Raw genomic sequence first — 25,223 nt, 5'->3', positions numbered from 1 at the left:
ATACCACAAACAACAACTAGTTATGCAGCAGTAGCAAGCACCTTAATCGCACGGATTTGGTTTTAATGATACAGTAAAGATATGAAGTCAAGATTGACCCCGTACGCCCGTTCGATTTTTTACATCAGAAGACGATATCAATGTCATTGATTGGTTGAATGAATAAGCATTATTCGCTGACTACGTATATCGCTCGTGATGTTGTGTGATTGCGGGTCAAGCTCACAGCAGATAGTCACTAAATATTCACAAACGGAAAGCTGGTTATTCCGAGAACATTTTTGCAACAAAGCAACTAAAACTTTTAAGGTTGTCAAGGTGCATGGTGCATGCTCGTTAAGCGTTGATTTTTTATGCTGCCAGCACCATGCATGGAGTGGCCCGCAGTTGAAATGCAATAAATTTGAGCCAAAGATCTTATAATGGATTGAAAAATTACATTGAATTGAAATTTACAATTTACCAAAAGGTTCACAGTGCAGAACCTACCAAGGTTCTGTTGTGAACACGAACCTCTAAATTTCCGAGGTTCACACACAGAACGCGAACGTGAACCTCACGTTCACACCATCCCTACTAGAAACGCCATTCTGAGATAAGAGATTCATGCTAACCTTGACTGTGGGAATATATGCGACGCGGTAGTAATGAACGCTATTTTGGGGCGTAACGTGACCCAACCGGTGGCATTTTCCGCGAAACGCCGCTACCTGCCGCATGTTAATTCAACGGAATGTATATCGCCGTTTTTGGAAAATCTGGAACCCTAGCTAGCAAACAAAGCTTATCTGTTTGGGTTATCCGGTTCGGCGCGACCTTTGTAACGGCGTTGTGCGTTGCATTCGCGATGACCACCAACGCTGACTCAGTGGTTACGCGATGCAAATGCGCGCGTGGGATACCTTGTGTATCAGTTATATGCTCTTTCATGCGACCCGTGGTCTTTGAACCAGACTTTGGCTTGATCCGATTTTTTGATCTCGAGACCACAGTGCGCGTTCGCACACCGTGGCTTTGATAACTATCGCTTTGCCCTGGTGCGCGGATATCGTGATACTTCAATCGCCGTGTGAATTTTCAAGTAACGCATCAAAAGTTGGGTTTTTACCTTGATTTGAGTCGTGAAATTGATGAATAGCTGACTTCCATTTCACATACAAATACAGGACCTTACTGGCTGCCTGTATTTAGTTATAGCTCAGAAATTCCAGATTCCTTCTGATTTCCGCATCCAAATTCAAGTCCTAATCTAGTTACGCGAAAATTTTAAGTCCAAAATCCGTCCCATCTTTTCAAGTCTACATCCAACTGATTGTAAACTCACCACGGCGACTATAGGATTTTTTTCAATAGAAATTAATTTAATAACGTCTAACATTTCTGGATTTTTGTCTATTCCGACATTTTTGAGAAGACCCAAACAAATTTCCGCCCAAATCAAGAGACATATCAAACCCTTACCGATACCTTGCATAAACGCGATCTCACCAAATGCGACTAGTATTTCTGCTGATAGAAATTCATGTAATAACACCGGCTAATATTTCAAGATTTCTGCCGATTCATACATTTCTGTAAACACGCGAACTCGCGATGGCGGCTAAAATTTCCGTCAATACAAATCCATTTAAAAACGCCGGTTTTTACTTCTGGATTTTTGCCGATTCCGACGATTTTGAGAACACCCCAACCAATCCCAACCCGCAAATCAAGGGCAATATCAAGCCCGTCAGTTACTGACCGATACCTCGATAACATCTCAATGTTTATATGATGCAGCCTTATCCTAACTACATGCGTTTCAGATGACATTTGGCGGGGTTATTGTGTCAACCTGCCTGTATCAATTATGTACCTTTTCAGATCAGGACTTTGAAATTTACCCACGCAGCACCTGGCCGACGGAGAATAATAATTATTCGCCCATCGGGGTCCACGACAGAAGACAAATGAGGCACAGCGGTACGTGTTGCATAATGTTAAATTTTTGCAATGGTTGCGTCTGAATTTGTCCCATTGAAGCGTCCGGCGATACTGAATATTGAAACATACACACACACACACACACACACGCACACACACACACACGCGCGCGCGCACACACAGATGGAAAAGCGAATGGTAAATACTTCGAATCGAAATTTGAATCTGATTTGCCGCCTACGTGTATTCGGTTCGATTTCGATGATTCGTGAATTACATATTATTTCGATTGAGGCCGTTGGCTCGTATTGAAACTATTCTATGATTGCAGATGTGGTTAGTAACGAAGTACTCCTACTTTTTCGAAGTGCTCAAGTAGATTTGGCCTGCTGGCGCCTTCAAATTTGACTACAACAAATGTATGCAATTAAAATGTAAGATTGGAAACTTTAATGCTGATTTTAAAAAAAAATTAGATGTCTCTTCGTGGTTCCGTTGAAGTTGAACTAAATTGTAACATATTCCAGTTGCAAGACTAGTTAAGGGGTGTTGGTACACCTTCCCGGTTTGTTTAATTATGATTTTTGTACGTCGGAGCTATTACGCTCAAAAGTTCATAACTTAGGTCCTTTCCAGACACAGCTATCTCCAACGCAGTAAATATACAGTACACACGATTGTGAAATACGGTTTCCGTTACTGACCCGTTCCTAAGCATAATTCAGCCGCTGATTGAATTTCTGATTGGCGCTCCATTGAAATTTGTGACCAAACACGACTTCGGTATTGTCGAACTTGGGCGTTAAACTTTTGATCTGCATTCCGCTAAGATTAATGGCCTCGAGTATACACAAGTTATGTCTTATATACTGAAGGAATTATTCGCATCAGCGCGATAGCGTATAATAGTATGTATCGAAACAATGTAATTCCTGAAACTGATAACGCGAATGCTGTGTGCTTCATGATGTTCAGGTTTGTAGCGACAGCTATATTGGACTTGTCGCAAAATTCTGATACCGGCGCGTCACTGTCCGCAATCGAAATACCATCAGATAAAGCGATATTTAAACGGGAATGTTGATGCTATTGTGGCTGTTTTAAGGTCGAAATAGTGTACGATTCGTGTTCATGTTTCAAAACAAATACTCGCAAGGCATTTGACAGCGAAACGTGACTGCCGCGCCGACCACACCTTGATCAAAAAAGTCCTGCGCGCGATTTCTATGAGCTCGTTATCGATGTTGTTCTAATTCTCAATTGTATTCGGTTAATTTTACGCGGTCGGTATGCTTTTGCGGATTCCGTGTCGATGATTTTGTAATGTAATAGTACTGTGTGAGACTATTTAAGTTGACACGTGTTGAGTCTTTTGCGGACCGAATCTATAACCCGAGATATCTTGTAACCAAATCTGTGCTATGATGTATTTATTATAATCTATAGTCAATCACCCGTATGAATATAGTAATGGTATCCATTGATTATACAATACACGAATCTGAATTCACGATACCCTATCCTATACCCATATTATTGGTATATAGCTCTATAGCAGTGGTCGGGAACCTATGGCTCGCGAGCCATATATGGCTCTTTTGGGCATAAGATATGGCTCTTTGCGAAATTTTTATTTTTGTGCTAAATTTATCAATATTGCAGCAACTTGTTATTAAATCTTCAATACGACCAGTATAATTACTCTTGTGGCAGCATAAACATGTCTTTGAGAGGTTAATACAGTGACGTATTTGGGGGTTAGGGGCTCGGACGCCCTTTTCAAAATCCTCAAATTTAAGTTGCTGTCGTGCCGGCAATTGTGACCTAGTAGTTGATTGACATGTATGGCTCTTTGGTAGTTCAGATGGAACATATAGGGTCAATATGGCTCTTCGGACGAAAAAGGTTCCCGGCCACTGCTCTATAGAGTCTATTTCGGAACGTAAAATTCAAAGTCAAAGCTATAGTGTGTGTTCAAAGCGACTCTAAATTTATGCAAATAAATTTATGAATTGGAAGTGAAATTACCGATAAAGCAGCGCAATTATCGCTACATCCTAACAAAACCAGTGAACAACCCGCCCACTTATGTCCGCATTGACCGCATATCACAAAGGATCATTCCTCTCGTGAAATCGAAAGCCAGATTTTGCACCAAAGCGGTATTCAGCATTGCTAGAATAAATCGCCGTTTTTTCAGTATGCATCATAATGCAGCTTTTGTGACGTATACTGCCATGTTTAATAGATTATTATCAACTTGATGCAGTTTCTCGCTAAAGTGTGATGTCGACGACTATTCGGAATGCCTTAAATTATGCAGAAAATCTTAAACGCGTACCAGCGGTATAGACTAGACACCGGTCCTGTATACAATTACAATCAGTAATCACTGTCTGTGCGACTGAGAAAGAGTCTGTGTTGTAATTCTTGGAAATCCTACTAAATCGGGTATTTCGGGGTGTAAAAATACAGGTATCGAGGATGTATCAATTTCGAGCCTGGTGATTAATGCGCATCGCGGTAATATCTCGCGCCGTGTAATATATCGAATGCGGGTGGTACTGTTACATGAAAATCAGGACACGTATAAGCGATACCTTGTTATATTGTCTATTTATGCGATTGTTTCGTAACATGGACTCAATTCAGACGTAACTATACCCTTATCAGAAACCGCAATGCCATCAGCTGATCGCAACGCATGCGCGCTATGTTTAACGAACGGCAACTATATTGGCGCATGTAGCTATTTCGAAACATGGCGGCCGCTGCGCTATCATAATACTTAACTGCATAATAATCGATTTCACGTTCGCTTTCGCATTGGCCAATTAGCGTCACGTGACCGCGTCCAGGAACTAATTATCCGATGCGCACGAACCGTCGTTCGTAATTTCCACATTGCGTAAAGTTAGCATGCGACCCGTCCGTTATGAATTTGTTGTATCAACTAAGCTCGTTCTTACGACCGGAAATGGTGCGTTTGGATTCTTTAGATTTGGGTTGATATGAAGATGACCTATTCATTTTTACTGTTCGGGTTGTGGAGTCCGTCTGTTGACAAAAATGAATTGCGACATTTGAGCGTATGATTTTATAACCACAATACGAAACCGAACCCTAAAATCGATTTTACTCTGACCCTAGCCCCAAGCTTAGCAGATCCCGTAGATCCAATTATAATTTTTAATTTATTATGGAAAATTAAAAAAAAATCAAATTCTTCTGTCTATACACCATGAAATTGTTGAGCTGCCTTCAGAGACGATACAAAACAAATTCGACTCAATTGCAACTAGTAGAAGCGGAGTTATTGCAGTTTTTCCTTCATAATCCTCGGATTATCCACTAATCAAGGGTATTAGTGGGATTTTTAAACGTTTTTTTTTCGGTTTTGTACGTGTTTGACGCGTTGAGTTTTATCCAATCTTAGTTGAAGGTATATTTTGTGTGTAGTTGCCAACATGGGAGAGTAACAGCGCTCCAATTGTCCGCGCCAAGTTAATATCCCAACACCGGTTAATTTCCTGAAACGCAATAGCGACACGTCTGCGATTAAATCGCTGCGCGCGATTCGAATCGTCTCAAGCAAGAGAAACCGATGAGTTACGGTATCGCACGAAAATTATCGGTTTTCGACTGCCGCGCGTATGTCCCGGGGCGTAGCGAAATGCGCGTATTCGATTCAGCTATCGCGCTCAAAATCGGGAATTGTAATCTCAGTTTTCGAGGCGGCGATGCGATAGCGAAAAACAAGAGCCTCGCCACAAAACCTAGCCGCCGGCAATGTCGTTAGCTGATACATCGAGGCATTTTCCGCAAAATCGGTAATAAGCACCGTCCGCACGAAGGCGAGGTTTTGGCCTGTTGAATAAAAAACGAACTGTTTATTTTTATCTTGGCTGCGGAGTTACAGTTTTGTATTGTTTCAAACGATCCCTTGTCATTGGGATGTGCGAGGTTACTGATTCACTCTCGAATAGTATATTCATATTGAAATGGGTTCTATACCAATACCGAGAAAAGCATTACCGAGAATGGCCATTGCCGAGAATGGACACCACCGAGAATGGACATTACCGAGAATGGCCAATGCCAAGAATCTAACATGCTGGGACGGACGTTGTCGAGATTTATACCTGACAATCGACACCGAAAGTGGCAACGCCGTGATGCACATACACACGACCTGTACACATGCATAACATGCCTGCATTGCATATATTGCATTCTCGGTAATGTTCATTCTCTGTGGTGTCCATTCTCGGTAATGTCCATTCTCGGTAGTGGTTTTCTCGGTATTGACCGGACACCATCGAAATGAACCCTTATAGTTTCGGCGTTAGGTGCATTGGAGTCTACTTTTATCAAGGAAGGAATTCGTGTACCATCTAGAAATAGTGCATTGAAGTGCTCTTTTCGCGCCGAATATAGTCGAAATTTCATGCCGGCGACGTCATATTTTGTGGTACGACTGTTGTTATACAATGTATTTTCCAATTCTCTACCAGTTTGCTGACGATTGCCCCTGACGAGTGTCAGCCGAAAATATTCGGGTTCATTTCAATATGAATATACTATTCAATTGTATATTGAAGTTCTGCACCTCCAAGAAGCTCCGATTCACTCTCCCTAACCACAGGCAATGATAGGAAAATGACGATTCTATGACGTACCTACATCGACGGAATGACATTGACTTTGTACGCCCTAGGCCTTAGGAGTACCACAAGGAAATGTCATTCGTATATTGACTGTAATATGTGTTGTCTTATCGAAATGAATCACAGTATTATCATTCATTATTTTGTTGATGCAATACGTATTCGATTAAGCACTCTAATTGACACGCGACCCTTACACAATGCCCCTGGCTTTAATGTGTACCGGGTATTGTAGAAATGAAATAATCAGGTTCGAATCTTTTGTCGGTTTCGTGTCATGCTCACAATCTCACATCCGGCAGTAATCGGTTGTATTTGCTCGAATGTTCGATATCGTTACGAATTACACGCCTATATCATAATGTGCGAGAATAGCTCATCCAAAACAAATTCTAATCCGACCGAAATCTTCAAATGTTATCTTCATTCACGCTCCTGTATCTCTGTCCATCAGTTTTTTTACAAATATTATTTACGGTATTTATGAGACGAATTGGCCAATACTTCTCGTGTGCGCAGTCCAAACCATGAAAGTGTCATCAATTTTCGCGACGTTTTTACTCGCCCAGCGCCTTCACGCCGGCCGTCCTATCAGCGCAATTTTAATCGCCGCAAATCTGCAGCTGTAATCCGATATTATCGAAACATTGTGATTCACCGTCACACAATGCAGGCGCGCGCACATACCCAACGGCAAGAGTAAAGGGCGCTATTTTCCTACACACAATACATGATAACCTTCGTCATTACTGGTTTCATTTGACGATAGTGTGTATGTAATCTCCGTCTTTAATCTCGGGTATATTTAATCCTTGCGGATGACATATTCAAAATTTTTGCAGTTAATCGTGCTGCGCGATCCGAAAATTTCTATTGATTCTCGCAGAGTTTCAGTCAACGTCGTGACAGCGATGTCGCTCGCGAACGGGGCTGTTTTACAGCACACTTGAAGCGCGGGGAACGTATAAATCATCGTCGTGTTGCGGTTTTGTCGTCCGCGGTAGCAGTGACTAACAATCGCGTAGTCATTGCGCGTTACGAATCCGTGAATAATTGGTAACAAATCGTTTTTATACCAGCAGCATAATAAGTTACGCGCATCATATACGAGTTTGTAAATGTTGACCAGGTATTATTCAGGATGACCCATTTGGGATTGTTGTTTTGGTATTCTTAGTCTTTCGACTTTTACGGCCATACTACACCATACCGGTATTCCTTATGATTCCTGTTCTGTCGACTTATAGCACGGTCCATGTTGGCCACTCTACTGGCACCACACGTAATTCTGGATCAATAACTATATCGTAGTATATGCGTTAGTACGTTGCGCGTGTTAAGTTTAAAACGCTGCTGATTTTGTGAACATCAATAACGACAAGACATATACATCTCTGTCTGTATAGTATAGTCTTTCAAAATATCTCCTATAAGTGGCCTGCGTGCTGTTTTGTTTGTTTTTGGACTTTTCATGGTGTATGTCGACTACTATGGTCATTTACACCAGGCCGATATGCTTCTTATTTTCCGTAACTGCCGGCTTATAGCACGACCCTCCTCTTGGCCTTTGTAAGACACCGCTGACGCGGATGGGGTGGCGAGCCTGCGTGCTGTTAAATGATGGATTGTGACGTAGCCTGCCTCGACAAACACGTACGGCATAAGTGCGTACACTTGGGAAACATATTGTATGATTGCATTCAATGCAATCATATACGCAATTGTAACGTTGATATTTTCTTACAATGGCGTGTGAGTCAACAAAATGGCCTTTATAATTGTAGTCAACCTTTCCCGGGATCGAATTCTGGATAATTCAACCCGTCATTAAGTTTTATCTGCTGACACTTGCCCCATCCTTTCTCGGCAGAGCGCTGATGTGGTCCCTATACGTTTATGCCTTTATTTCGCTTTACCTGTCACACCATATCACCATGGGACTGCTGCGGTAAAATACAAAATTGTTGATGAATTACAATCACACGCGATACCCGATATACCTGCGATTTCACGCTGTAGTCGTGAGCCTGTTTCACGGCTGAATAAAAGTTTTACATGGTAATGCATTCTGTGCCGCGCTAACAATATGGATGGTCGTCCGTACCATATACGTAGATGGGCAGTGAGCACATTTATGATCATCTGGTCCAATTCAAAGGACTCCTAATTTTACAATCAAAATCCGAAATAACCCGGATCAAAATATGAAAAAAAATCAGATCAATTGTCAAATGTCCCAAGTAATAGGAGCCTCATGCGTTGCTGCGGCTTATTGGTCTTAGGGTTGAGATGAATTGAATATTTTGGCACCAGACGTTGAAATTGATTAGTGCGTACGTTAGACAAAACTGCAAATTATCGAGACGACCGATTTCGAATCGTTGGGCGAGGCCGTTCACAATTCCATTTGTGTGCCTTAGAGTCGACTTTTATCAAAACACACCAACCAAAACTCTGTCAACAAAAGGAGTTCGTGTACCACCTAAAAATAGTACATTGAACGCTCTCTCATTCACGAAATTTCATACCGGTGACGTCATATTTTGTGGTACGGTTGTTGATATACAATGTTCTTTCCAATTCCCTACTAGTTGCTGACGATTACCCCTGACGAGTGTCATCCGAAAATATTCGGGTTCATTTCAATATGAAAACTGCAAATGTAAACCATGCAAAATCACGAATACACTAACAAAATACCGCATAATGTGACTCACGGGCCGACTTTGCACCGAGAGTTTATGCAGGACGTTCTTTTTCAGAGGAAAGCATGTTCAGCCAACAGCGGCAGTACCAAGACCACTACGCCAGACACGGCGACACGCCCATGGAGGCCATGTCTACCCAGGGACAAATAGGAACGATGCATCAGGGACTTATGGGCCGCGGCAATTATCCTCGACGAGACGATCCTAGCCACGAATTCAGTAAGTAGCGTCCCACGCGCAAGGACTCTGCGTAATTCTGGCTGTTATTGTTATGGATATATCGGCGTTTCTGGTTGGATTTCACGTTTTGAACCGGGTTGCATCCAACGGAGTGCATCTATAGACTGATAACTTGGATTGAATCGTGATGTTGTGTGTGGTCTATACGCTACTGCTATATGTCAAGTAGCAATGCTTCATATTCGCTGTATCACCTCACTACTGTGCGGACAGACGCCATATATTGCCTGTGCAGTGTGCACGTGCATGCTGCTTTAAGCTTGCTGCGTTTGAAGTTTGAAACGGAATCGATTTTGACATTATCCGCGTAGTGCAATTGCTTGCTCTAATCTGTACTTGATATTGTTACGAGGTGACGCAGCGGGAATTACGCTAGGGGTGAGGTGCACTTGACTCTCGCGATTCGCTAGAGCCTGAACGAACTCGCTGAACTTGTATGTGTGTATGCATGTGTCTCGCTCCGCTGGGGATACGTATACGGAATTTTTGCGATCAGAAGCTGCTTTTATTGGGCTGTAATATTGCGATATTCAAGACTAGCGGTCTGCTGGTATTGTAGTGTGGCGTGAATCAGTTTCGCTTTGCTGGTGGCGCAACAATCTGATTTGAATGCGCGCCGTATTCCTAGGATATAATTACGGCTAAAACTTGGTCGCTCAAGTAGTGGCGTGGATAGTATTCTACAAAACTTTGTCTGTAATGAAATTATGTTAATTGAAATCACTGGTTCTGAATACCGTAACACGGGGGGGGGGTCTTTGCACCACTTTTCCAATTCAATGCTAAATTATTTCGTGGTATTCTCTACCGATTATTGTGATCTTATCTTCGTGCCTTTCGGGGTATTATCTGTGTAAGATACCCGATACTATGTTCGTAGTACTGGGTAGTTATAGCCGTTGGCCGAATTACGATCTTGGTTCCGTCATATCCGTGAAAAGAGTGTATATAAGATAATAAGACGACGGAATAAGACAGATCTTATTGTTGCTCCATCTTTGGCTTCGATAATACTCCTTATAGAATACTGTTTACAGTGATTGAGTTGTTTTAAGAATCAACTCATTCCAGCCCTGGGATATATCTTCATACAAATTCGAGCATTTGACTTGTTTCCACCCATTAAAATGGGTGTGAAAGCAATATTTTATACCGGAAAGTGCCTATTACGTTTTCTGATTCATACCCTACGCCAGGGCTTCACAGCCTGTGCGCGTTATGACCCTTTTCAGGGGCCATGAAAAAATTTGTAAAATGATCATTTTTTCAATTAATCATATCTATGTCGACTCCACAATAATTGTATACAGTAGTTTTTTAAGTAAAATGATGCTTTGTATTTTAATTTTTTCAATATTTGAAAGACGAAGTTTTTTGAATAATCAAAGGGGGCCACGGAGTCGAAAAGGTTGGGAACGCCTGCCGTATGCCTTGATGGAAGTAGGGGAAAGATACCGTTTTTGTTTACAGTGTAGTATCTGCTCTCCGTGACGTGAGCATTTGACCTTCCACCCCTGCGGAACTTGTTCTCCCTCGACGCCGCAGCCCAACTGCGCGTTGCTACGTTTTGATTATATTTAATGCCCACCGCGCAAAGCGGCCATTATCGCGATATCTGCCCGTTCTCCTCTCGGTCGTCAATGAAATGAAGGCCAAGTGCAGCGCGGGCATTCTAGTAAATTAAGCGTTGCCCTGTAATTACAGTGATTTTCTTTATGCGAATGTCTTAATGCGCGCTTTTGATTCACGAGGTAATGTAGGCTTCCGCGCGGTCGTTGCAAATAGAACATCATATAGGTATGTAATATTACGTTGTGTATGTCATGTTACGTAGGCGCTTGTAACGGATACATCGCCCTAATTGGTAACCAGCACAATGAAAGAAGTGTTCACTAAACTCACTGTGTAGTGCTGTAGTATATGCTGCCTGGGATAACAGGATTTGAAGTAAGATAACGTGATCGTATCCGGATCCGGCAATGACTTCAATTCGATTATAAGCTACTTGAAAATGGAAGATTATTTGAAGATGTACTAACCCATTCGAGTGTAGTTGCATTAAATTATCATCATTATAAGTGGCTGCAACTGTACCTAAATTGCGGCATGTTCTAACGATACATCTTCTTTGTTCTACCCCAAAACATTGTACACTGATAGCCGATTCACAGCCTAGCATGTAATGAGGAGTACCCTCGCCTCGGGACACGTAGTTATCCCCATTGTTACGCATAAATCGCCTCTCGTAATTTCCCGCGAATCCTTTGTGTCGCCGGTAATGAGGCACCGGTTATGTAGATCGTTTCGAGTTAAAACGGCGAACGTACGTCATCAATTTTTCGCACAAAACTGAAGAGGATGACATATCGTTTTTAGGGCATTATGGCGTAGAGAAGTCTAGTTGACGTATGTCAAAAACAGGCTGAAACGCGGCCTCGCTCGTTTTTACAGTAGCTGATACGAGATTTCGTGATGCGTTGCGATGTAGTCATTAAATTGATCATTCTGATCGATAAATCACGGACGACGTAACGGGCGCATCACGCGCGGCCTGGTTTCTGCGAAATCTCTTTGCATGCAGCGCGAATTTGAAAATATACGATGTCATCCATCTGCGCGCCTGCGCGTTTCTCGCGGCCCGAACCGGTTTCTGTTGCTTTCCGACAAAATGCCGCGTGACAACGGGCCGGCGCGGTGCCATTGTTGTTTGGCGGATTGAAATAGTTTCGGAGGTATCACCTGTCATCGGGCGTTGTTTCGACGCGAGGAATTTGGCGCGTTCAGGAATTTCGGCGCTCTATCGCCGGCTATCTGCGCTGTAACGTGGACTGTCGGAATTCGTTCGGATGTATTTATAGCCGGCTATGATTAGAGAGATAATTTGCGGTGAGCAAAATTGGGTATACCGAATCGAGAATTAGGCTTCGGGTCGACACTCAATTATCACTCACTGTGACGTCATTAGTAAGGACAACAGGGAAAGTTCAAATCTGCACCTTTCATACGAACACAAAGAAAATAGTGCTATTGCTACTCACGTATAGGTAATTTGGTATTTTTCGGCCATATGTATTTCGTTGCACTTTGTGACGTTACATAGTTGCGTCACAATACCAAACTCCGCTACAATGCAACATTCGAGGCTGATTTTTTTTGGGGGGGGTTCCGACCCTACCAGCAGAATAAAATTTATGCTTTCGTAATCAGTACCGCAGTAGCTTTCGATTGATACCTGTTTTATCGGCAAGCTGGTCAAAAATGACCGTCAAATCGCCTTTAAGCAAATGGAAAGTGTCACGTAGACCAATTTCACTGATCCGTGAGATATTCTTGTATCCACACCATATAGGACAATATGGATATAGCCATGAGTTCCCAATGGTTTTATCCTACGCCCTGGTTCCATATTGGGTTGTAATAATAAGGCGCGTGACTGGAAGGAGGGTAGAATTTCAGTACTGCAAAAATAATAATTGGTACAGATCATTATATTTTAGTATCCCGTGTTTATGTAGTATTCTCGGTTTGATTTCAATGGAAAATAATTAAAAGTTCTTTAACTCTCTAACTATGACTCTTGTATACACTTTAACATTTCATTTTATGATATCAACCTTAACGCATCAGGGCGGTGGATGACCAATGTCACGTGCAGTGTCTTATGTCCATCAGAAACACCATTTCGAGTGCCCATGGCGAAGAATAGATATGTAGCCTGATCTTTTTTCGATGCCACAAACTAGTAACATCGTTCTGACAGAAATAGACTCCGCCGCCGACTTTTAGTTCCCTGATTGACGCGCGCTTTGGCGGCATCTCGTGATGCTGTGTGCCGCTGTGTCTGATATGCGAAGAAACTGAGGATAAATTGAGCATAAAGGTTCATAACTAGAGCTGGGCAAAATCGAGTTCCTGAGTGATTCGATTCTGAATCACGTATTTCGCTTCGAGTCGAGTCGAATATTCGAGTATCACTTGTTATGACGTCATAATAGAATGCACTATGTCAAAGTTAAAATGTGTACCTTTTATGGTATCACAAAGAACATATTGCCTGTTATCCGTCATATTAAATATATACTTCGGTATTTTTTTCGACCATACCGACTTCATTGCACTTCTTGACAATGTTGTAGGAAGATCATGACATCGGAAATGTGTTATTTCCAATAACGTTCGTAGCTTTGTACTATGTCTCACATGCTGCGACACGGCCAATAAAGGTTTCAAGTATAAAAACTATAATTCTCGTTAGTAAATTCACTTTCGGTTGCGAGGAGCGTATAATTTCTGTACTCGAAAAACTTGTCTTTTACTACTCGACTCGAATCATTAAATTTAATACTCGATTCAGATTCGAGTACTCGAATCATTGTGCCCAGCCCTATTTATAACCCCAAACCTAATTCTAAAACTACCCTAACCTAGCACCTAGCTCTAACTTTCACCCATATACACAAGTATCGCATGCGCAGTTTGCTCACATGTCTGGTACGCGATCCTGCTATGTCTGCACGATCCCGTGCTTTCCCAGTTTGCGATTATATAGATACACAAGTCATGGTGCGTAATGAATAAATTTGGGAATGCGCAGTGCTTTCAAATCTCCAAGTCCTCAGGTGGTATTGGATATCTCAATGAATGTTTGTCATTTTGTCACAGGCTGTGTCCGGGAAATATAAACTTGATTCAAATGAGAAATTCACCCGAGCTATACGTTATAGCGCAGCATAGCAGAATGTTAAGGCTAGATGGTCGTTTGCTGGCCCCTTCATGAGTATGGACACGTAAATAACATTGTAATGTGGCAAAAATGCCTATTTTCCGCGTACAAACACGCCCGGAGCAGCCTAAACAAACAGCGATGTACCCATTGACCCACCGCCCATGACATCATGCTGTAGGGATTACGGACGTCTGCGGCGCGTATGCAAATACGGTGCCTGTCGTCTTGCGTTTTGAGCCAATCCGACCAAATCGACTTTTTGAAACTACTGAAACTTGAAACTACTACAGACCTTCAATTTATACTATCCACGAGGCGACGGCGAATACTTTGACCGTCCGTGATAGTTTCATTTGAATTGGTGGAGCATCGTTATGGCAATTCGTACTTTGCATGGTGATGTCGGATTATAATATGGGGGAGTAGCTCTGTAATATTTATTGCTAACAATGATTCGACTGGAATAAATTGTAATTATTCAACTCAGTTGGTAGAAAAGTAAGAAAACTAATGTTTCGGTACTCGGTACAGAAGAGAGCGAATAATCCCGTTATCAGAAACTCGCGGAGTTTCCGCGCATTGCGGAGATTTTTCTCTCGAAAGTTGAAAATAACTTTCGCTTCGCGTAAAATCATGGCTGACTGGCAAACAGAATCGCATTTTTCGCGGCACATATCCTGGCATTCCTAGCACGGCAGACATATTATCTGTTGCGAATTTGACTCTTGGTAATTTCGTTTGATTAAATCGTAATGCGTACCTGTTCCGTCGCATTGATAAGACCAACGAGAATAGTCTGAACATGGATTCGGTCTCAAATACTTGGAAATTCTATTGTATTTTCGATGCTTTGTAAAACCAGCTGCGCTCTCGGACAATACCATTCGAAAATGCGTCGAATTTTTGTCATGCGCATCTTCCGAATTGAGATGTGAAGATAGAACATCACCAGATTAACAGATTTTGATTTGCTTTCAGTTTGTGTTTGAATTTTCGTATCGAAAGAAAATATTGTTATTGTTTTTGTGTTTACGATATTTCAATACATACTGCCCTTGGTCATTTTACATCAAACCCATATTCTTTTTGTTGGATATTTATGGTCTGTCATCAGATAGTATAGCCAGTTAAAGCTTGATTCGTATCGAACACCGTAACTACTATTGATTATTTATTTAATCGAGAAACTAATGGTTGCGCGAAATAGCGAACATCGCCAGTTTCGATTGATCGCGCAGGGCGGCATTTATGCCATTAAAGCGCTGGTGATTCACGGATTTGAATAATAATTGAAAAAATCACCTCAAAATACAACGGTGCCAGCCGAGGTCGGCCGTTGTAGCCGATGCCGCGAAATTCTGTGGCTCCGGGCAATGCCGCTCCCATCCATTCACTTCACGTTTCGCTGCGGTTTTCTTGTCGAACAGTCGATATCTTTCCATGATCTGCGCTCCGTTATAATCAACTGACCTTCAACTATCATTATATATCGCGCGTTTGGGAATGCTGTGACGTTGGCTGTGTTGTAAACCCTAAATCTCAACCATTGCGTATAAGAGCCATGTTTTTAGCTAACTACAAACACAAAATCCACATTTGTCAAAGCGGCATTTGCACGCTTGGTTTATGATTAAATACAGGCCTTCTGTTGAAAGGCTGGACCGTGTTTTGGAAATAGCGCGGCCTCCTTATTAGACCCTGGATTAGGAAATGAAGAGTTTTGTTTTTGTGCAGCGATTACGCACGTTGATTCATGTCGAGTTGCCCGCTAGTCATCGTCAACAATGCCGGTGACTGAGCGGCGCGTGAGTGGTGGCGATTTCTGGAAGACGTTTTCCTTCCGATTTTTTACAAGGGCTGTGCTGGCTGGTGACTACACACACAGTGTACAGATCCTATGCTCATATCTACGGATATACTCGTGCAGACGCATACTTGAGAATGGTGTGAAAAGTTACAATGACTATACAGTATACATTATACAACTTATAACATGGAACAACACCATTGTTGAATATATGCATAATGTATAGGGCATAATGTGTTGATATATTTTTATATACTGAAGTAGCCAGCACAATGCACATGCCAAATTAGGACTACCGTATTTCTTTTTATAAATGTACAGATCAGTAGTCGGGAACCTTTTTCGTCTGAAGATTCATGTTAGCCTTGTATTTTCGATTTTAACTCTCAAAGAGCCATACATGTCAATCAATTGTTGCGTCACGATTGAATATTCGTGACGTCATGGTAGTAAAAATTCGAACTCTATACATGGGATTAGTCGTGGACGCCATATTTTGTCCGTAAAAACTTGTATAGGCTAATAATCCTCCTGTGATTGCGCAATTCGTCGTAAATAGCTCAGAATTTATAATAATTCATATTAATCTAATATAACTGTAGCACTGATCCCGAAAATCTAAATATTGATCGACTTCTCAATTCGGCGGTAACGTAAACTTTGCACTACACGCCTAAATTTTACGGCAGTACTAGAAAGCTACTTATCAATGAAGAACGTGGAGGCGAAGCGTTCTTAGATAGTTTGGATTTGTAATTGGAATGTCACTTACAAGGCAGTTCATTTCTCGGCGTGGATCAGGAAGACCATGTGTATTTGGAAACTAGATTGTGATATAGGCGTCCCCATGTCCGATATTATCTTTGATCAACCAACGCATGGTGCAATCCACGATTAAGCAGCACGTGATGCCGGGTACATCGAATTCGCGAGGGATATTAGTCGCTGGTGCTACAGCAACTTAAATTTGAGGATTTTGTAAAGGGTTCCGAGCCCTTAACCCTGGATACGCCACTGTCTTGACCTCTCAAAGATATGTTTATGCTGTCACGAGAATAATTATTCTGGCCGTTAGGAAAATTTACCAACAAGTTGCTGCAATATCGATAAAATTAAGTACAAAATTAAGAATATGTCAAAGAGCCATATCTTGTACCCAAAAGACCCATATATGACTTGCGAGCCATAGGTTCCCGACCACTGCTATAGATTTTATTTATCAATATAGTAAGTGATGCTAATAAGTGATTTTCCTGTTTCTATCTGCGCCGCTAATCATGTGATTTCGAAAAATAGCCCACGGGCTCAAACCGACACTCGTGTTCCATTCAGAGTCGGAGAAATATAAAATTATCATGTTTGCAAATTTGATTCTAATAACTGTATTCGCAACTACTTGGAAATTGAATTGAATACAGAAGTAGGAATAAATACAGCAAAAATCAGGTTTGCTGACATGAAAATGAATTTCTAGTTCATTCTCGTAGGCATTAGGATTGCTTGGCTCGCTAGTACTATGCAGTTCCCCTGTAGCATTTTCTGGAAAACCATAAATTAGATTAGAATCAGAATTATATCATAGAAACATTTCACAAATTAAATTACAATCAGATTACGGGCAATTCGCTCCGATTATTCCAAGCAGACAACCAGAATTATATTGCTGTCCAAGTGTGCTTGCGATAGGCCGTAGATTTCCTCATATACCCCGGTCTCGAACAGGCGGGAAAAACCCGGCAATTCCAAATTCAAAGTTGTGCGAAATCACTACCGCCGTAGCGTGGTAGTGCTTTGGTCTGCGGTGTTTGAGCAGGTCAATAAATTATTGTAACCTCGCGAATTCTCCATACTGTTTGTCCTGATCCAGTTCGCGATGGTATTTGACTTTGTATACTTGAAATACTTACGCCGCCCATCATAATCAGGGAAATTTTGGTCCTGTTGATACCGTGCGGTTCGTCACAATCAATAACAATTCCAATTTGCGGATACCTTCGCAATTATGTCACCGAGAGATACATCTCTTCTTGCTGATTTCCTGCCGTATACCATTCGTTTGATTGGTGATATCAGTTGAAGGAACAAGAAAACGATATCGTCGAATAGAGCTAACGGGCGCCGAATATGTGTAACAAGAAGATACGTAACAGTGAGATGCGTAATGCGGGACTGATGTGGTTACGATTTGACCGCGTTAGTGACGTCAGAACTGTGTGATCAACAGATTGGCGTGTTTGCTCTCTCGAATGATATCATCCGTTTGCGGTTATCCATACGGGTCGCAGCACGGAGAAAAACAATATGTGATTTATCCGGCTGCTAGCTATTTTTGTGTGTTACGGAGTCTTACGCGTGAATCAGGTTATGTGATTACTGGTAACGTAAGACGGATTAGCGACCTTGACGTGTTTTTCGTAACTTTTCTCTCTCTGTTGTATGATTGTTGCGTCGTTAGCGTACTGGCGTGGCTTAATCTCGAACTCATGGCGTAGTAACTATTATAACGCGGCGAATGAATCATGTGTCGTTATAGCATCTACGTTTGGTCGCCTATGTCCTACACTAAGTCGGTATGCTAGGCGATGCGTAGATGTACTTCTAAATAGAAGTAGTTACTGACCGCTTCTGGCGATACGCAACGTCGCAGCCAAATAAATTATCGAGAGCTGGTCTCTCACGATTCAAGGTGACGTCACAATCGTGCTGTCACCGCAAGTTCGGAAATACAAACCTGGCTGAACTCTCCTTCATTCGCTGGCTGCTGCTGTACTCATCAATCGTTTGCCTATCCCTGGTTTTGATTTTAAATCAAATTGCGATCAAGTAACGCTTGATATTACGAAAAGCGTCCTTGATACACCAATCACCATCAACGCAGGTGCGTTAACGCCACGCTTGTTACTTGCAGGCCGCATGCGCGTGAAAGACTCCGGCCACCTGAACGTGGTGCCGCCGCCCATCGACGACCAGGAGTTGGAATTTCAAGACCACAGCATCAGGCCGCACCTGTCGTCCACGGACGGACCCATCAGACCTCCGGAACAACACGGCCACGGTCACCATCATAGTGAAGTAAGCTCAGCCGCACTGGGAAGTAACACCTACGGCCCGTTTAAACGAAATTCATGACAGCATTTGTTTAAAATGCAACCCTATTTGGATCATTGTAGGCAGCCGTGAATATTGGCGAATTTTATCAGAAGTCTCATTCCTTTTCAAAACTAATACACGGCGTGACTGCAAACAACATACCTACCCCGAAAACGCCAAGAGGCCTCCTCGTGTTGGAGCAATCACCCGACTCTAACACCCGCCATTCCTATTTCAGTTACACCGTACCACGAGCAACGGCAACTCGAATCAGAGACAACAGCAGCATCAGAACAGGGGCTTGCCGGTCGACACGAGCCCGGCCCTGATCAACCCGGTGTCGTCTCCGGTCGGTAGCGAATCCGGGCATGTGCCTCCGGAACCGGTCAGCCTGCAGCCGCCGTCGCAGATGCTGTCGCATTCGGACCAGTCGCCGAGTAAGGATTGGAGCGGTTTTAAATTTTGGATTTCTACTCTGCAGTGTTTTAGGCAGACTTATCAAGTTTTACTTTGCATTTTGTATAGTAGAAAGTATTTTGAGGGATGTTTGCGTGCTTTCTCGAGAGAAATTATCATAATAACGTGGCGGAATAGCGCCTCTATCACGGCGACTGTATATTAGGGATGTTCAAAAATAACTTTTTTCCAGATTCCGGGGATTCACTGATTAATTTGTTAGGTTGCCTAAAACAAATCGCTGCAAACCAAATCTGGCTCGATTTCAACCGGTAGACGTGCAGTGCACGCACAGGAGTTTGAAAACTTTGAATTTATTATATATATTTAAAAAAAATCAAATTATATTTTCAACCCCATGTCTACAAAAACGCTGCAAAACAAATTTGACACAATTTCAACCCATAGCGGCGAAGTTATTTTAGTTTATCTTTAATAATTCTGGGATTACCCACCGTCCTGGCTATTTTCGCGAATCCAAAATTTTCAACTGCAACAGCTTCGCTTACACTGGTTGGAAATGAGCAAAATTTGTTATGCATATTTTTGGAAACTTCTCTGTATGTAGCGTAACAATTTGCATCTACCTATAGCGCCTTTAGTCGTCATGCCTTTAGTCACGAACATAATCTTTCAATTTTGAAAACATGCGCCCCCGATTACCTGCTAAGAGTATGCGACCCCGCCTTCAAACCTACGTTTTGAAAATACCGACTGGAGTGCTTTCAAAGTTTCGTATTGTACTTCCCCTTGAAGTAACTTCTACCCGAGTAGCAACGTTGACTGCTTTGATCATGTCTGCGTATAAGACATATTATATAAGATATGCTGGTTTGTAACTGTTTAAATTAATTCTACGATGACGCAGTTCGGTCCGCGATACATTAAGCGCGCGTCGCCGTATTCCGTTTAGTATAATTCATATTTCAACGCGTAGTTTTGAAATCTTGATCAAGGCCGAATCAAAAACCAAACACTCTACGCCAAGTATGGCGCGAACGGAATTTATAATCCCTGATATCTTCAGCCAATTAGGCATCGCAATATTGCGAGAGTCTGTCGTCTCAGTTTATCGTTACATTTACGATTGTCGAGATATTGACAATAATTATTGACCGGCCGTCTGGTGGCTTACGTCAGATAGCTATTCATACGATTGCGATGCACTCGCCCTGTGTATCGAACTCTGATGATATGAAATCCCTGTTACTCTAGCGTGCAAACAAACACATCCGCTTTTTAAAAATCTTATTTGCATTGCCGTCGTGTAATGCAGTTGAAGTGGATAGCTAGCGGGCCCGTACAATTTCAAAACAAGTTCTGGGGACCGCTGGACTTTCAAAAACCGCATATCTACCCAGATTGTTATTACGACTAATGTATCAACAAGGATCAAAGAGTTGTAACTTTATTTTAGCGGGAAATATGCTGCTACCTTTTTGATATTACACCTGATATCAATGGCTCTGGTGAAGTTTCCGCAAGACATAATCATGGTAAAACCACCAACTCCATTGTGACTGTCGAGTTTCTGTTGAAAGAAATGCGAGTTAGCTGTTTGATAGATTTTAATACACTGTTCAATGTCGGTATATTGTACTGTCGAATTTTGTTTATGATGTATTCATCGATTTCGCGTATTCGTAGTACTGCTCTTAAACTTGCTGCAGGCTACCTTTATACAGTTTTGTACAACACTTGCAGCGACTCTGCGAGGTTCTTCACTTCAATATACAATTGAATAATATATTCATTTAGAAATAAACACATACGTCAACCGATTATATTCGGGTTTATTTCGATGCGAATACATTATTCGATGGAACGCTTGCGGCGTAGTGACGTTGGATAAGTCGAAAGTACATCGTGAACTGTATATCGTGTCAGAAAGTGTTCTAAATTTCTAAATTAATCTTGTTTTATTACTCTCATCACTTATTACTCATTACTTTCGCTTACATTTTGCAATTGAGGATAAAATTGAGACCTGTTCGGTGGACCGACGGTTGATAACCACTGGTGTATTGCATAATTTGTGGCGGCTTCACTGACCTTTCTCCATCGCTCGACAGGCAAACACGAATTGGACGTACTCGTGCACTACCGCGGCGCTTTGGTCATGAACCAGCACGTTACCAACCTACACGGCTGCAGGATTCATTACGGCAACTCGGGACTGCAGCATATAGCGACTGTGGCGCACGAGCTGCCCAGCCACGTATTCGGACCTCAGGATCTAGAACAGGTGCGTGTTGTGAGCTCGCGTTAAAGTCGCCAATGGGAGCGAGCAGAGTTCAGAGTTCGAACCAAGTCACAAGGCTGCGAGTCACAAGTCAATTTGACGCATTTGTCGATAGGCGAGATTGAAATGTCTGATCGAGGTGCGGTAATCTTGAGGGTTGACTAGTTTGTGGAAATTGCATATCATCTTCACTACAATGACTTCAATCGAGTATTTTCGTAATCCCAAAAGGGTAACAGTGTAGTTTATGACGTCACATCCGTCATTTTCGCTCTTTTCGGACCTATGCATTTTTCATCTGACCTATCGTTTTGCAGATCGAACTTGTAGCGGTGGAACCTTTCGCTACCTTTGAAAAGCAAGTGAACCTAACGAATCACCTTCTGAAGAACGTACAGCGCGGACTGTTGCTCAGTCTGCAAGCCAACGGAACCATTGTCGCCAAACGCCTGTGTCAGAGCAGGGTGCGTGTATGGCTAGCTTATTTCATGAATTTTCACGAAATCTGAGCAGCCTTGTTATTACTAGGGATGGGCGCAACGATTCAAGTATTCCTATTCGAAAATTTGTGGCATTGTTCATGATTGCTATTAGAAGTGTCAAGAAGTACAAAATTCTCTGGCGTTGTTTTCCTCGTGGTCGATGGGAGAGACACTTCTGCGCTTTATGTGTCATTATTGCTACTATGACGTTATAATATCATAGGCGGCGGAATCGAATTACACTGGCTCTCGATTTCGTTATAGATAACTAACCTACGGAGGTTAGTTATCCATAATTTCGTTCTGCCCTAGATTACTCGGTAATGCTGTAAAGTTCTGGATCATTTTACGTTCGATATTTCGTGACGTCTATAGTCAAGTTCTAATTCTGATTGATATTACCGTCAAAGCGCGTGAGCAAAACGGTTTCGACAAGGGAGTATCTTTTATCCAATTTCTATGTCTTGTCCATTACCTTGTTCGGATAAGGAAGGCTTCCACGTCGCTGTCAATGTGCGTTGTGCATTCATTTTTATGAACTATGGTCGCTAAGTCGGTTGTAAATACTTGATAAATTTACAGAAATTCACGCAACGCTGCCTTCGTACGCATTTGTGTCTGATACGAAAATTCGTGATGTTCCGCTCAGCGCGTTGGGACTGGCGGCGTACTACATCGCCTGCATGCGCTAAGTCGAAACCGCTTTGTTAATGCGTCGCGAAACCAGGAAAATCTGTACAGCGCGCGTGCCTTGACTGGAGACAATATAAACGCCTTGGTAGAGTATCAAGTTGCTGCAGCGGACAGCGCGTGTCTCCGTTTTTGTGAAGCTCGAGGCCTGCTTTCTGAGCTGTGAATTAATACATTATGCAAAGCCTTCAGAGGTGCGGTTGATCGTTTGCAAGATGAACCATCAGCTACAACATACGTCAAGATACAGCTTGCAATTGTGATCGTGACCACCTAAGATTAACTGCTCAGAATATGCGAGTACGCGTTACCTCAGTTTGGGGGACAGCCGCCATTCGAAATCCGCCCGTATGGAAGATAGGTGTATTGAATTCGCGACGTTGCGTTTGCAGGTGTTTTTCATGAGCCCCGAATCGAACCAGAACGAACCCGAGAAGCTGGAACGGAGCGCTCCCACCGTGGTGTTCGACTACCGCAATTTTTTCACCCAACTCCGAAAGTTCGCGTCCGACATGTGTCGCGAGATGACCGCCCATAGCGCCAAACTCCCGGATGTAAGCGAGGCATTGCCACGTAATAGGCTTCGGTCGTTTTAGCAACGCGTACGCCGTTTCGTTCAGATCGAGATCAAGATATCGTTCGGGCAAACGTGGTCGATGAAGAATCCTTTGGATAAGAACCTCATTTCTCTCGTCATCATTCCGCGCGCAGCCCACTACATGCTTACCAAGGTAATTGTCTAGTCTCGTCGTGAATATATAGTAGTAGCGTAACCGGAGTGAAAATTAGGAGAGAAAATTTTCGACGCATTGATGACCTCATTTATGGATATTGTAAAGTAATAAACGAAAAACAGCCGTAAGTCCAAAACAGAAAATTTAGATTGGCGAGATTTTAAACCTCACAGTATTTGTTTTAGCAAGGGATGCATTTAACACAAAAATCAATGTAAAACGAAGATGTTTAAAACAAGGCCCTTGTTTAAAACATGTTTATCTTTATAGCCATGACGTCACGAAAATGTAATTGTGACGTCATAGCGGAGTGACATTGACAATTGAAAATACAGGGTAAATATGGCTCCTTTGACGAGATATCTACGTGCTATAGCTGTTCAACCGACTATTTTGAGGGTTCCAACCTTCCCATGTCGTATGCGTCGGCTATATCGGGTGGTTATTGTTCGTAGGCTCATACAGCATTTTTTTTGGAAAGTATTTACACAATTATTGCATAATTTTACAACTTGAAAAAAACACAATTTTTTTAAAAGGTCTTTGTTTAAAACAACCATTTGTTTAAATGCAACCCTAGTTTTAGCGCTGACAAACCCAACCTATCTTACCGTCGCTTAGTAACAGCTGGGCATTGTCTCTCTCAGGTCCGCGAGCGCCACAACGACCTGGTGAGCATCAACAACAGTATCCTAAACTCCGGCCCGAGCAGCGACGACCATCTGGCCGAGCGCGTCACCCGCGACTCGGAAGAATACGTGGACGAGCTCATTAGCGCCCTGATGCGGCAGGAGGGCGGCGTCAACATGGACGGCATGAAGCGCAACGACGATCAGTACTACCAGGATGTCGACATGGACGCGGGCTACTGAGCGCGTGATATCACGCGAGAGGCTCCACGCATAATCGCGACAAAAGATACCTGAACGCCCGGCGATAGTCACGAGCAGGGCCGGGCGAATAGAGTATCCGGGTGTTTCAAATATCTCTCGTTATGTGAAGGATGCGTTAAGATCAAATGTGTACCTTTATGCGACCGCAAAGAATACAATGCCAGCTCTACATCACATTGAACATGATTTGGTGTTTTTCCGACCTTGGCTATTTCCCTGCACTTTGTGACAATGACGTGGGTTTTGCTCACGACTTCACAGATATGGCATTTCCGCTAACGTATGTGTAGCTCTCTCGTATGCTCCGATGCGGCCGATCGAGGTTTCAAGGTTTCCACAATGGAAAATACTATCGAAACTATAATTATTACTCGATACATTACTATTCTGTCTCGATTCGGACCCGATTACTTGAACTATTGCGCCCGGTCATAATTACAAGTCCGGCGAGGATTTCTCGATTTTACGGGATCCGAATATCGCCGGGCGCGCTCGCGAATCTGGAACCCCCATATTTGTGTTCGATTTTACGGGATCCGAATATCGCCGGGCGCGCTCGCGAATC

At 42.6% G+C, this 25,223-nt stretch overlaps 1 protein-coding gene across 2 annotated transcripts in view; it reads left to right on the top strand.

The window, feature by feature from the left end:
* Positions 1–24,850, top strand: part of LOC145459201 (interferon regulatory factor 4-like) — a 39,776-nt gene extending 14,926 nt beyond the window's left edge. The window contains exons 3-11 of one of the 2 annotated variants that reach the window (XM_080337832.1): positions 1,864–1,962; positions 9,353–9,517; positions 18,950–19,143; positions 19,400–19,598; positions 21,690–21,862; positions 22,177–22,323; positions 23,424–23,585; positions 23,652–23,762; positions 24,413–24,850. In XM_080337832.1, the coding sequence (XP_080193958.1) occupies positions 1,864–1,962; positions 9,353–9,517; positions 18,950–19,143; positions 19,400–19,598; positions 21,690–21,862; positions 22,177–22,323; positions 23,424–23,585; positions 23,652–23,762; positions 24,413–24,637 (1,475 nt within the window). In that variant the 3' untranslated portion in view covers positions 24,638–24,850. The remainder of the gene's footprint in view (positions 1–1,863; positions 1,963–9,352; positions 9,518–18,949; positions 19,144–19,399; positions 19,599–21,689; positions 21,863–22,176; positions 22,324–23,423; positions 23,586–23,651; positions 23,763–24,412) is intronic. The other variant, XM_080337833.1, reaches the window with a different exon arrangement.
* The last annotated feature ends 373 nt before the right edge of the window (positions 24,851–25,223 follow it).

The sequence above is a fragment of the Botryllus schlosseri genome, chromosome 16, assembly GCF_051294905.1.
Source record: "Botryllus schlosseri isolate E-star chromosome 16, Bs_hap1, whole genome shotgun sequence".
Taxonomy (NCBI): Eukaryota; Metazoa; Chordata; class Ascidiacea; order Stolidobranchia; family Styelidae; genus Botryllus; species Botryllus schlosseri.
Note: the sequence above shows the minus strand (reverse complement) of the source record. Positions and strands in the feature narration are given on the sequence as shown.